Below are 14146 nucleotides of genomic sequence, written 5' to 3'. Positions count from 1 at the left end.
CCCTCCCACAACCCCACACGACACCCACCCACCCCCAACACCGCTGTCCTACCCCACACACACACCCCACAGACACACCCCCCACACCGCTCACAGACACCCCCAGCTCAACACAACCCCCACACCACCCCCAACACCACACGCTGCCCACAGACACCCCCAGCTCCCCACAACCGCACCCACCCCCTCGCAGCACCCCAGCACTCCCCACCCCGACCCACACCACAGCCACACACAGCCTCCCCCAGCACCAACAGCTCCCAACACACAACCCTACAACAACCCTAAGCACCCCACTGCACCCCGAACACCCTCCCGCACCCCACAGGCCCCAGCACCTCCCCCCCAAACCCCACACCCCCCTCCCCAACTCCACCACACAACCCTCACACCCTGACCCTTCCCACACTCACCTCACCTCACTCCCAAGCCCCACACATTGCCTCGCCCCACCTGCAGCCCGCACAGAGCCCATGCACAGCACCAGGCCGACCGAGAGCTCAGCGCACACCAAGCTGATCCCAGCCACAGCTTTCCCCCGAGGCTCCCAAAGGATCCAGATCACAACCCGCAGCCCCAAAGGATCCCAACCCCAACCCCCGCCCCCCAGCCCTACCGCTGCGCCCAGCCCCAAACACCAGCCCTGCCAGACCCCACAGATCCCTCCCCACAGCCTCCCCACCCCAACCCCCATAGCTCCTCCTCCTGCCCCTCCAGAGGCTGCCCCCAGCCCCACTCCACCCACCCCCACGAACCCTGCCCCGGCCCCACGGAGCCCCCTGCCCCCCCCGCCCCCCAGCTCCACACACGCCCCCGGCAGCCCCCCGCAGCCAGAGCCTTCCCCGCTCCGCTGCCGCCGCCCGCAGCGCTCCCCGGCCCCCTCAGCCCCTCCCGCCCCGCCGCAGCTCCCCAGCCGGCAGCTGCCGCTCGCCCGCCAGCACCTCCGGCACTTGTGCCGCGCTCCGGCCCCGCTGCCGCTCCCCGCGGGGCAGCAGCAATGGCGGCCGCGGCCGGCAGCGGCAGCTCCTCGCTGTGCCTCGGCAGCCAGCAGGGGGAGGAGCTGCCGCGCTCCCGCCGCCTCTCATTGGCTAAGGCTGCCCGCCCGTGGGCGGGACTTCCTCTCCGGACCGAGACCCCGCCTCCGGTGGGCTGCAACGTGGCCGGTTCGGGGCCTCCATTGCCAGGGGCTGCCGCCTGCCTCTGCTCCGAGCTCTTCCTCCTTCCTCTTCCTCCTTCCTCTTCCTCCTGCTCTGCGCCCCCTTGGCCGCGGCTGTGGGGTAGGTGTGGGCAGCCGCGGGGCAGAGTGGGGGATGCTGGGGTGGGGATCGCTTGGGGCTCGGGGGAGCGGCTCCTGGGGTTGGCATTGGGATGCCCCGGGGCACAGGGGCCGTGCCCAGGGGCTGGGATTGAGGAGGGATCCGTGAGGTCTGGGGCTGGTGTCCGTGGGGCTGTGGGGGGTGGTTCGTGGGGGCTGTGCAGTTCTGGGGGCGTCTGTGGGGTTCCTTGGGGGCTTCGGGGCCGAGAGGGGCGTCTGAGGGGCTGGGCAGGGGTCCCGTGGGGCTGTATGGGTTCCGTACGGTTGGGCAGGGTCCGTGCGGGGACAGCTGACTTAGAGAAAGGTACACAAGAGACTCTGCAAGTTTCTTGTATTATGCTTCTATTTCAGCGCCGGACACAGGTAGAATCATTTCAAAAGGCCTGTCTGTCTTCAGACAGTTTTGGGCAAACCTTTGTACAAAAAGTTATGTATTTGTCATGACAGAGGTATGCCAATATTTTGCAGAAAAGTCCAGATGCTTCCTATCTATACAAAGGGTATCTATCTAAAAATAGCAGAAGTATCCAGATCATCCACGTGTCCATTATCTAATACAAAAACCATCTTGTCTAGGACTAACAGAAGTAAGTCACTGAAAAATCCAGCTATTCTTATCTATGCAGAGGCTGTCTGCCAACTCCTCTCCCCCTCCCTTCATTCCAGCATTTCAGCTAACGAGGAAAATTCTTATCTACTCTGTTATTCTGTTAATGAGAATATTCTGTTCATCACAGCAATCAGCTACAGAGCCAGGGGCAGGCACCTGTGGGGCTGTGCGGGAGCCGTGGGGCTGGGAGGTGCTCTGCGGGGTTGGGAGGGGTCCGCAGGGTCATGGGGGGCGGTTCTGTGTGGTCTCTCGGGTTGGGGCCCATGGGGTTGGGGAGGGGTGTGGGGTCTTGAGCTGGAGGGTTCCATGGGGTATGGGGGGGCTGTGGGGTTGGCGGCAGAGATTCTGTGGGGCTAAGAGGGGGGAAGCTGTGGGAACCAATGGGGCCCGCGGGCGGCAGGGGCGGTTGTGGGCAGTGTGTGGGGAGCTGTGGGGTGTGTGGTGTTGGGGGTGCTGTGGGGGGTGTGTGAGTGTCTGTGGGGGTGTGGGGGGTAGGGCAGAGGTGTTGGGGGTGGGTGGGTGTCGTGTGTGGGGTTGTGGGTGCGTGGGGGGGGGGTCGGGGTGGGTGTGTTTGGGGGTTCCTTGTGCTGCTGCCTCCCCCTGCCAGGGGCAGCTGCAGGCCCCCTTTGGCTGCTGCTGTGCTGCAGGCGGAGCCATGGGTGGGCTGCAGGGGCTGGCCCTGGCCCTGTGTCCCTCTGCTGGGGGCTGGGCTGGCAGCAGAGCTGAGCTGGCAGCGGCGCTGTGGGGGCTGCTGTGTGCAGGAGGTGGTGGTCAGCCTGGGGGGTGGCTTGCAGCAGAGGCTGCTGTGGGGGGTTGTGGGGGAGCCCTGGGGGGTCGGAGGCTTTGTGCCGGCAGCTGCCGGGCGGCTGCTGTGCCGAAGGGCAGCGGCTGGGCTGAGGGCCAGGCGCGGGGGGGAGCTGTGGGCAGGCTGTGTGCTGGGTGCCGTGGGGGTGTCAGGCGTGGGTGCTGTGCTGAGCCTGAGCTTAGGGGCGCCTGGGGCTGGGCTCAGCTGGGTTTGGCTGTGCTGGGGGTGGTGGCATCCAAGGCCTCTGTGCTCTGCAAGCTCTTGAGGCACAAAGATTCCTTGGGGGGTTGCAGATTGATTCTCAGTCTCTCTCCAGGCTTCCTGAGCACAGAAAGGCTCAGGGCAGGAGGAGCTTTTGCTGCAGGCTGAGAGCTGTGCAGAGCTTTTGTCAGCTCTGCTGGCAGGAAGCATGGTCAGCAGCAGACTGCTCTGCTGCTCTGCCCCTGGGGAAATGCTTGCTGGCAGGCAAGCAGATGAGGCTGAGCTGTTGAGTGTCTGCTTGTGGCTGAGGAACTGCACTGAATTGGACTGAAGGGTTTGGATGGGCCTGGGGGCAGCCTGTTCTTGATGGGTTTGGTGGTGAGAAGTCCTGCAGCTTCCTGGGAGGAGCTTCAGCAGAAGACAAAGCAATTGCCTTGCTGCTCTTGGCTGTGCAATGAGCTGGGAAGGGAAGGAAATGATGGCTGCAAGTGAGCAAAGCTGCAAGTCTCAGCAGTGCTGTGTCCAGCAGAGCCAGGGCAGGGATTGTCCTCCTGTCCTGGGCCCTGGGGAGGCCCCCCCTGGACTGCTGGGGTCAGTTTTGTGTCCCTGACTCCAAGAAGGACTTTGAAGGTCTGGAGCAGGTGCAGACAATGGCAAGAAAGGTGGGGAAGGGTCTGGAGAGCAGGGCTGGTGAGGAGCAGGTGAGGGAGCTGTGGGTGTTTAGTGTGGGGAAGAGGAGGCTGAGGGGAGACCTCCTTGGCCTGTGGAGCTCCCTGAGAGGAGGCTGCAGTGAGGTGGGGGTTGGGCTCTTGTGCCTAGTGTCAGGTGGTAGAAGGAGAGGAAGTGGCCTGAAATCGTGCCAGGGGAGGCTTAGGTTGGAGAGGAGGAGGAATGAGTTTGGTGCCAGAGTGGTCAGAGCCTGGCAGAGGCTGCCCAGGGAAGCAGTGGAGTGGCCATGGCTGGAGGTGTTGCAGCAAGTTGGGGCCATGGGGCCATGGTTTGGTGGCCCTGGTGGTGTTGGGGCTGCCAGTTCAACGCTTCCTCACTGGTTCAGAGGGCTCCATAGCTCCTACTGCATGAGGCCTTCCAAGCAAGATTTCAAACGGGCTCAACCCCTCCTTTGTCCTTTGCTTGGTTTGAATTTGCAGCAGGGCACTTGGTGATGCTTGTGGCCAAGGGAGGTTTGCTTCCTGCCCAGCTTTGACTGTCTGGGGTTTGATTAAATGGTTCATTTCCTCCACTTGCCCACTGGAATGTGGAGTATAGGGGGGGTGGAGTTGCCAATCCATCCCTAAGATTCTACTTACTTGCTCTACCACCCTGGCCCCAAAATGAGGTCCTCTGTCTGAGGAAACAGCAGCAGTGCCCCAGAGCGAGGTGTTGCCTCTTGTAACTCTGTGTTAGTAGCCTCTGGAGCTTTGTTTGTGCACAGGGAAATGCTGCTGGGCGGCCAGGGGAGGTGTCAGTGAGTACCAACAGGTACCTGGTTCCCCCTTTCTTGGGAGCTCAGTGACATCCATTTCCATTGTTGTCGTGGGTCATTTCCTTTGCTGATCTGTGCCAGCCTAACTCCTCTCCTTCCCCTGGGCTTAGCTTTCAGGCACTCCTCACACTGTTGGTTCCCTGCTCTTCTGGGGTGGATAATTCTGGTGCTAGGCACTCCTGAACCGGTTTTCCACACAGAGCTTCCATTCCCCAATGAGTCTTTGCCTGTTGCACCTGAGCACATGCCCAGAGGAGGTTAGTAGGTGTGATTAACTTCCCACCTGCTGTCCTGGCAAACAAACGATTCAAGACACCTGGCAGCTGAATACAGCAGTGAGTCTGGGTGTCAGGCACAAACAATTCAAAGAACCTTTCAAAGAGACTTGAAGCACTTTTCACTCCCCAGGTATGGTTTGGTGCATTACCTGGGCTGCTGCTTTACAATCCATGCGTGGCAGTGCCTTGTGGGCTGAAGTGCAGGGACTTGAAACAGAACCCAAATGGATGTCAAATGTGTGAGCCCTGAAAAGAGAGACAGAATCCTAGACTCAGTCAGGGTTGGAAGGGGCCACAAGGATCATCTATTTCCAACCCCCCTGCCATGGGCAGGGACACCTCACACTAGATCAGGCTGGGCAGAGCCTCATCCAGCCTGGGCTTAAACACCTCCAGGGATGGGGCCTCAACCACCTCCCTGGACAACCCATTCCAGGGCTTCACCACTCTCATGGTGAAGAACTTCCTCCTCACCTCCAGCCTGAATCTCCCCAGCTCCAGCTTCATTTCATCCCCCCTAGTCCTATCACTACCTGAGATCCTGAGCAGTCCCTCCCCAGCCTTCTTGGAGCCCCCTTTAGATACTGGAAGGCCACAACGAGGTCACCTTGGAGCCTTCTCTTCTCCAGACCGAACAGCCCCAAGTCCTTCAGTCTGTCCTCATAGGAGAGGTGCTCCAGCCCTCTGCTCATCCTCGTGGCCCTTCTCTGGACACCTTCCTGCACCTCCAGATCCCTCTTGTAATAGGGGCTCCAGAACTGGAGGCAGTACTCTAGGTGGGGTCTCTCCAGAGCTGAGCAGAGGGGGAGAATCACCTCCCTTGCCCTGCTGGCCACACTTCTCTTGCTGCAGCCCAGGATCTGATTGGCTTTTTGGGCTGCAAGTGCCCATTGACAGCTCATGCTGAGCTTCTCGTGCACTGGTGAAGGCTGGCAGCTGGGCTGGTTGCTGGGCTGGTCGATGCTGGTAGCTGGCAGCTGGGCTGGGAGCTGGGCTGGTGCTGTGCTGGCTTCTGGGTGTGCTCCATTCTGGGTGCAGTAGAGGCAGCTCTCTCCTGCTGCGGCAGGGGTGTGGCGTGGGCTCCCCAGGGCTGTGCTGGAGGCTGTTTCACCTGGAGCAGGCTCTCAGGCAGGTCCCTTGGTGTTGCAGTGCTTGCAGGATGCTGTGGGGGATGCTCAGGCGGTCGCGGCAGGGCAGGGATGGTGCTCTGGATCATCACCCTGGTGCTTGGCTCTCAGGTGTGGAGAGATGGGCAGCTCCTTCTCCTGTGCCTTGGCAGCTGGCGCAGGAGCGGCTGGACACGGCTCTGGCTTTGTGAGCAGCAGGCGCAGGGAGCAGCTTTGGCTCGCAGGGCTGCAGCTTTGTGCTTGCAGCAGACATGCTTAGAGCTGCTGGAAGGGATTGAGGCAAGTGCTTCCTGGCTTGGCTTCCTGGGTCTCTGTCCCTTCAAGATGTGGTTAGGCAGCTTGTTCCTGCTGGTGGGACTGTGGCTGCAGTTTCAGTGCAGCTGATGTGAAGGACTCTCTGCTGGTTCCCAGGGAAACTGAGGCGCGACAGCTCTTCCTGGGGAGCAAGGCTTCTCTCTGCCCTGCAGACAAGGGCAGAGCACCTGCACAAGGGCAGAGCATGTGCAAGGGGCAAGAGAGCACCAAAGAGCAAAACAGGGTAAAGAGCACAAAGAATAGAATAGAATTAACCAGGTTGGAAAAGACCTTTGAGATCATCGAGTCCAACCTATCACCCAGCACCATCTGATCAACTAAACCATGGCACCAAGTGCCCCATTGTGGGGGTGAGAGTAGGTTCAGTTCTCCCTCCCCCACAAAGAAAGAAACCACAGCTAACTCAGTCTGAGAAGCAAAGGATATGCTGTATTTACAAGCAGGACGAAATGCAGTGAATATGTACACAGTATACAATATTTACACCATGTGCAGAAATACACAGCAAAGAAAATACTGAACAAAACTCCCTCCTCCTGGCTGGAGGAGGGTTCCCCCCCTGTAAACCCCTCTCTCCCCCATACCTCCATTTTTCCCCAAAAAGGGTTAGAGAGAGAGAGAGCAAAGGTAATTATTAAGGAATGAATTCTGTTAGGCTCCAGGCACATGCAAGGATTAGTTCTTATCTGGTATTCAAGGCCAGCTCCAGGTAGTTGCTCAGAGGGAGACAGCAGACAGGCCGAACAGAACAGACTGGAACTGGGAAAGATTCCAACTGAACTAAAACTTCAAGTTGCCTTCTACCAATGAAATTCGTTTAGAATATCTGAATGTTTTCCTTTTAATACCAAAACATTCAGCCAGAGTGTTCCAGCACTGTCCCTTTCTTAAAGGCACAGCCTAAACCAGTCACACCCATCCAGTCTATTCCTAAACACCTCCAGTGATGGTGACTCCACCACCTCCCTGGGCAGCACATTCCAATGGGCAATCTCTCGTTCTGTGAAGAACTTCTTCCTAACATCCAGCCTAAACCTCCCCTGGCACAGCCTGAGACTGTGTCCTCTTGTTCTGGTGCTGGTTGCCTGGGAGAAGAGTCCAACCCCCATCTGGCTACAACCTCCCTTTAGGTAGTTGTAGAGAGCAATAAGGTCTCCCCTGAGCCTCGTCTTCTCCAGGCTAAGCAACCCCAGCTCCCTCAGCCTCTCCTCCCAGGGCTGTGCTCCAGACCCCTCCCCAGCTTTGTTGCCCTTCTCTGGACACCTTTCAACATCTTTCCTAAACTGAGGAGCCCAGAACTGGACACAGGACTCAAGGTGTGGCCTAACCAGTGCTGAGCACAGGGCAAAATGAGTTCCCTGCTCCTGCTGACCACACTATTCCTGATCCAGAATGGGATGCCACTGGCCTTCTTGGCTGCCTGGGCACACTGCTGGCTCATGTTCAGCTGCTGTCAACCAGTACCTCCAGGTCCCTCTCTGCCTGGCTGCTCTCAGCCACTCTGACCCCAGCCTGTAGCACTGCCTGGGGTTGTTGTGGCCAATGTGTAGAACCTGGCACTTGGATGTGTTCAATCTCAAGCCCTTGGGCTCTGCCCATCAGTCCAGCCAGTCAAGGTCCCTCTGCAGAGCTTTCCTACCCTCTAACAGATCAACACCTGCCCCCAGCTTGGTGTCATCTGTAAAGTTACTGATGATGGACTCAAAGAGCACAAGTGTGAGTTGTTTACAGTTTGGGTGATATTTATGGGGCTTGGATTTAGCCAATAGTCAAACTTGGTCAACACACCATTAGCCTAAGAGAGCACATGGCCAGAGTATGCCCATGCTTAGAAGCAGCAGAGGCACAGCACAAGCATCCCACAAGGTGGGTGTGTGCTCTTGTTTAGCCCAACAAGGCAGGTTGGATTGTTTACCCCAGATTATTGATGCCTGGCCATTGTTTGCTCAGCTCTGGCTGAGTACCCACTCCATAAAGGAGGAGGAAGGGAGGGTTGAGCAAAACATGTAGGGACAAGTCTTGGCAATACTTGGGGCATAATTCTGGGCACAATCATAGAATCAATAAGGTTGGAAAATACCTCAAGGATCATCAAGTCCAACCTGTCACCCAACACCGCATGACTACTAAACCATGGCTTCAAGTGCCACATCCAATCCCTTTTTGAACACTTCCAGGGATGATGACTCCACCACGTCCCTGGGTAGCGCATTCCGATGGCTAACAACTCTCTCTGTGAAGAACTTTATACTCACCTCAAGCCTAAACTTCCCCTGGCACAGCTTGACATTGTGTCCTCTTGTTCTGGTGCTGGTTGCCTGGGAGAAGAGACCAACCCCCACCTGGCTAGTACCTCCCTTCAGGGAGTTGTAGAGAGCAAGAAGGTCTCCCCTGAGCCTCCTCTTCTCCAGGCTATACAATCCCACCTCTCTCAGCCTCATAGGCTTCTCACAAGACTCATTGCCCTTCTCTGGACACATTCAAGAGACTCAATGTCCTAATGCAGCCTTTGCCACATTCCACCCCTTTGACTTTGGGCAAAGAAAGACCTGGGGCATCAGTTCCCCCTGTTAAGGTTTATCCCATGTGGGTTAGGTTGTCTCACACAAGCACAGTGAGCTACATGTACCACACGCACTGTATGAACAGCACACAAGCATATCAAGCATACAACCATACTCTAACCAGAGTGTCCTGCAAAAGCAGTGTGGAGCAGTGTTTGCTCTGAGCCCAGTACTGGTACTTGTAGTTTCCACCCCCTGACCAGTGATGGGTCTGTCTGCGGTGTGACACTGTCATTCCCTGTCCCCTTGCTGGAGACAGGATCTGTGGCTGACAGGGAGGTGAGGGACGAGCCACTCCCTTGCTGAGTGGAGCTGGTTATGCTGGAGCTGAAGCTGGAGAAGCTGAAGCAGTGAGGGGAGCAGGAACTGAAGCAGCTGTGGAGGCTGGAGCTGGGCTGCTGTCTCAGCTCTGGCTTCTGTTGAGGCTGCTTTTGTGAAGTTGCTTTTCCTGTTTCCAGCTGCCGACACATTCAATCTATTCCCATCCCTGCTCAGTTTATAAGCAGAGGAACCTGGAGGTGCCTGTTATTCCTTACTCTTATCCTGCAGCTGGGAGCTTCTAATCAAACACCAATTATTCCCAGGCAGCTGGGTACTTCTAATCAAACTTGAGTTAACCCTTTCCTGCTACAGCCCCTCAGTTCAAGAAGGACCTCAGGGAACTGCTTGAGAGAGTCCAGCACAGAGGTACAAAAATGGTTAAGGGAGTGGAAGATCTTCCTTACAAGGAGAGACTGAGGGAGCTGAGGCTCTTTAGCTTGGAGAGGAGGAGACAAAGGGGTGAGCTCATTGATGTTTATGTAAAGGGTGAGTACCCAGAGGCTGGAGCCAGGCTCTGCTGGGTGATGCCCAATGACAGCACAGTGGGCAGTGGGTGGCAGTTGAGGCAGAGGAAGTTCCATGGAAACAGGAGGAAAAAGAATTTCCCTGTGAGGATGACAGAACCCTGGAACAGGCTGCCCAGGGGAGTTGTGGAGTCTCCCTCTCTGGAGATATTGGAGACCTGCCTGGATGAGTTGCTGTGTGGACCGGTATAGGTGATCCTGCTCTGCAGGGGCATTGAACTGGGCAATCTTTCAGGTCCCTTCCAGCCACTAACCTTCTGTGATTCTGTGCATGGAACAGGAACAAAGTCAGGCAGTCATTTCTTCACTCCTAACTTTGCCTATGAAGGTAGAAATTCACCATTCCCTTATCTCCATGCTCCTGCTACCTTTTGGCAACACCCAGTGCTTACCCAGGTGTGACATCACCTCCCACTCCCCAGCCCAGCTGTGAAATCTGGATCCTTTCTTAACCCTTTTCCTTTTGACAAAACCTTGGGTGTGTCCTTTTAAGTTTCCCATTCTAACCCCTGAAAGTTTATCTTGTAAAGCATCTTTTAATCTTCCAGCAGGATGAAACTGCAGCCAAGGCCTGAGAGAGGCTGCCTGGAGTCCCCCCTCTTATGGGCCTGCCCTGCAGATGTCTACTGGAGGTTATCTGCTTGAGAAGGAGCTGCATCTCCACTGCAAACATCCATCCCAACTTCAGGAGCACTGCCTGTCTGCTGTGCTTGTGCTGCTGGCCTTTGGAGCTGCCTGCAGCAAGGCCTGGCTCTCCTGTAGGAGTGTGGGCAGTGCTAAGCCACCCCTTGTAGGTCAGTCCTTTTGTCTGAGCCCTTTGCTCCTGTGTGGGTGGGGCCCTGTCGTTCTTTCTCTATCACCCCTGCCCCTTGGGATGGGCAAGGGAAGAGTTTGCAGATCTGCCCAGTTGAACAGAACTCCCCTGCTCTCATCAGTATAGATTTGGGTTGGTGGGAGGGGGTTGGGAGAGTTGGGCTTCCTGGGTCAGCACCACCACCTGCTTTATCTGAGCTGGGAGGGATGAGAAGGCAGGGCCTGGGCCAGGAACTGACCTGCCACTGCTGCTGTACTCAGGAACAAGGTAGATGACCCCCACTAAATAAGTACCAGGGATTTCAGCATAGAAATTAGGCATCTGACTCCCTACATCCAGGCAAGTGTTGGGTGTCAGAGGCTATTTGGCTGTCCACACACACAGAGTCCATCCATCTGTCCGTCTCTTATCACTTGGTCCCCAGGGCCTTGCCTGAGGGCACAGGGGTGCCCCTTCTCCCTCCACCATGGCCACCCAGAAGGACCTGGGCAAGAGCCTGAAGGAGAAGAATCACCTGGCAGAGTTGGAGGATCTGAAGTGTAGCCCCAAGGAAGCAAAGGAGGAAGACAAAACTGATGAAGACAAAGAGGATGAGGAGGAAGATGATGATGAGGAGGAAGATGAGGAAGAGGAGGAAGATGAGGAGGAAGAGGAGGAGGAGGAGGAAGAGGAGGAGGAGGAGGAAGAGGAGGAGGATGATGAGGAAGATGAGAATGATGGCAAGTACAAGGAGGAGTATGATGAGGAAGAGCAGGGGAAGGAGAAAGACAAAGCCACATCAGCCCCTTGTGTACCATCAAAGCAGCCAAATCAGTGCCCTGAATGTGGACTCAGCTCCCCACCAAGCTCGGAGCTGAGGAAGCACTGCTGTCCCCACCATGGTGCCCAGCCCTTTGTCTGTGGTGACTGTGGCAAGAGCTTCAGCCTCAGTTCCACCCTCACCCAGCACCAGTGTGTCCAGCCCGGGAAGAAGTCCTACAGCTGTGCTGGCTGCAGCAAGAGTTTCACTCGCAGCCTGACGCTCATTGCCCACTGGCATGGCCATGCCGGGAAGAAGCCCTTTGCCTGCACCGACTGTGGCAAGAGCTTCCACCGTGGCTCCAACTGTCTCCAGCACCGCCGTGTCCACAGCAGCGAGAGGCCACACATCTGTGATGACTGCGGCAAGAGCTTCCAGGGGAACTCGATGCTCATCGCTCACTGGCAGGTCCAAACCAGCCAGAAAGCCTTCAGCTGCACTGACTGCGGCAAGAGCTTCAACATGAGTTGCCAGCTTTTTCGGCACCGCCGCGTCCACACCGGCGAGAAGCTCTACTGCTGTGCTGGCTGTGGCAAGCGCTTCTGCTGGAGCAAGACCCTCATTACCCACTGGCATGCCCATAGCGGCAAGAAGCCCTTCGCCTGTACTGACTGTGATAAGACCTTCGGCCATGTCTCCCAGTTCTCAGAGCACCGCTGTGGCCACACCAGCAAGAGACCCTGCAATCCTGACACCTCCAATGAGAGTTTGAGCTGCAGGTCAGACCACAACCTCAGCAACAACCTCTCCAAGGGCCACAAGCTGCCCAGCAGAGAGAAGCCAGCAACCACTGCCGTCCTTGGCAACTCCTGCAGCAAGTGTCAGCAGAGCTTCGCCAGGCGCTCAGACCTGGTGAGGCACATGCGGATCCACACTGGGGAGAAGCCATATGTCTGTGCTGTCTGCGACAAGAGCTTCAGCCAGGCCTCCAACCTCACCCGACACCGCCGCATGCACACAGGGGAGAGACCGTACCGCTGTGCTGAGTGCGGCCAGAGCTTCAGCTCCAGCCACGCCCTCACGCAGCACCACCACACTCACAGCGGCAGGAAGCCATACCGCTGTGCCGACTGTGGCAAAAGCTTCTCTAAGAGCTCCACCCTCCTCCAGCACCACCTAATCCACACTGGGGAGAAGCCCTACTGCTGCACTACCTGTGGCAAGAGCTTCAGACATGGTGCCACCCTCAGAAGGCACCTCCATGTCCACACTGGCAAGAAGTCTTTCACCTGTGCCGACTGTGGCAAGAGCTTCAGCCAGTGCTCCCATCTGCTCTGTCATGGCCGCATCCATGCTGGCCAGAAGCCCTACGTCTGCAGTGACTGCAGCAAGTGTTTCACTGACAAGTCCTCCCTCAGCCGGCACAGCCTTGTCCACACAGGTGAGAAGCCCTTCCCCTGCACCGCCTGCAGCAAGAGCTTCCGCTGCAGATCTAACCTCAGCCGGCACATGCGCATCCATACCAGTGACCAGCCTGTGCCGGGGGATGCAGAAGAGCGCTGACCCCAGCACTGCCTGGGTAAACATCACCCCCATGGGGGACCTTTTCCAGCAGATTGAATCAAGGTCACCTCATTTGCACCCAATTTTCTCAGACTCTGGGGGCTCCAGCAGGAACAAACACCCCACTCTCCCCTAAACTCCACTGAGTGATGATGAGAATAATTAACAGTGATGAGTCAGCACAGCCATCACCACCACTGAAGCTGGACTGAGCTTTGCTGGGATTTGTATGCTTTCTGCCCTGTACTTTGGGTTTCCCCAGGCTAAATGTCCCTTTCCTTTGTCCCTTGCCCAGCTGTAATGCTAAACCCCTCAAATTAACAGAATCTTGTCTTATTTTGGTTTTCTTTTAGACATTCCTCTCCAAAATGCCCAATTCTTGGGGACATTTCTTTCCTAGGCCTGTGGCTGGAGCTGTGTGCCCAGTTCAGGGAGGTCTTTGGTGAGATTTTCATCTGTCTTGGTGTCTTGGGAGGGTCTCAGAGGCATCTTTGTCTTCATATTTCAGCTCCATCCTGGGCATTTGGTGCATTTGGGGCACAGGTCAGCACAGGCTCCTCAGCTTCATGAAGACGGGGGTGTCTGTAGCAGGTAGGACACGGGGATGTCCTGCCCTGCCACCACAGCCACGTGTGTCCCAGGGAGTGAAGTATTGTGATGGGGCTGTCACTTTTGAAGGGCACAAATGTCTCACTGAAATCCTGCAACCACCCTGAAAAGGGAGTGGAGTGGCCCCCAGCCCCAGCATGTGCCCTGCAGTTCCCCTGATATGAACCCTGGCCTAAGAGTTGCAAAAAGGGAAATAGATTTAGAAGCAGATATTTATAGTTTTACATATTTCTATTGTCCCACCCTTGGACTCTTAGCCATTTCTGCTTTTCCATGTGGGTGGAGATGAAGCCACAATCCACAGTCCAAGAGGGATCCAGAGACATCAGAGCCTGGAGACAGCTGGGGAAGGAGTCTGGGGCACAGGTTCTTTGCTCCTCTTGCCTCCATCTGCAGGCAGTAACACTGGCAGAAAGAGACAGACCCATGCTGTGAATCCATGGCTTTGTGGCTGGTGTCATTGCCACTGCTCTGGGGTCTAACAATGGGATGGGCAGCACAGCAGCAGGCTTGCTGGGGTCAGATGGGATTCATCTTTCTCCCAGGGAGAAGAGGGTCTTTGCTCAGGAGCTTTCAGGGCTCCCTGGCAGGCCTTTAAACTGGACTTGAAAGAAGAGGGGGACAAAATCAGACTTGCTGGTGACAAGCTGTGGAATGACCAGCCATGGTTAGAGGGAGAGAGGGCTAGCGAGTGCCCTTAGGTTCTGAGCTGTGCTGGGGACACTGCAGCACATTGAAGTCCTGTGGAGATGAGCCAGGGGCTTCTGGGGATTTGAGTAGGGAAACATTGCTTGAATCACTGCAGGCTATTGGACTAGAAGACCTGTGAAGGTCCCTTCCTGCCCAAACCAGCCCTTTGATTCTATGATCATATGCCA

General features: G+C 56.6%; 1 protein-coding gene across 1 annotated transcript; it reads left to right on the top strand.

Annotated features, from left to right (window-relative positions):
* The first annotated feature begins 10823 nt into the window (after positions 1–10823).
* Positions 10824–12666, top strand: LOC128897528 (zinc finger protein 420-like). The gene is made up of 2 exons (XM_054164983.1): positions 10824–10910; positions 11304–12666. Exons 1-2 carry the CDS (start codon positions 10824–10826, stop codon positions 12657–12659), a joined length of 1443 nt encoding a protein of 480 aa, XP_054020958.1. The 3' UTR covers positions 12660–12666.
* Positions 12667–14146: the final 1480 nt, after the last annotated feature.

The sequence above is a fragment of the Dryobates pubescens genome, chromosome 11 (assembly GCF_014839835.1).
Source record: "Dryobates pubescens isolate bDryPub1 chromosome 11, bDryPub1.pri, whole genome shotgun sequence".
NCBI classification, from domain to species: Eukaryota; Metazoa; Chordata; class Aves; order Piciformes; family Picidae; genus Dryobates; species Dryobates pubescens.
Note: the sequence above shows the minus strand (reverse complement) of the source record. Positions and strands in the feature narration are given on the sequence as shown.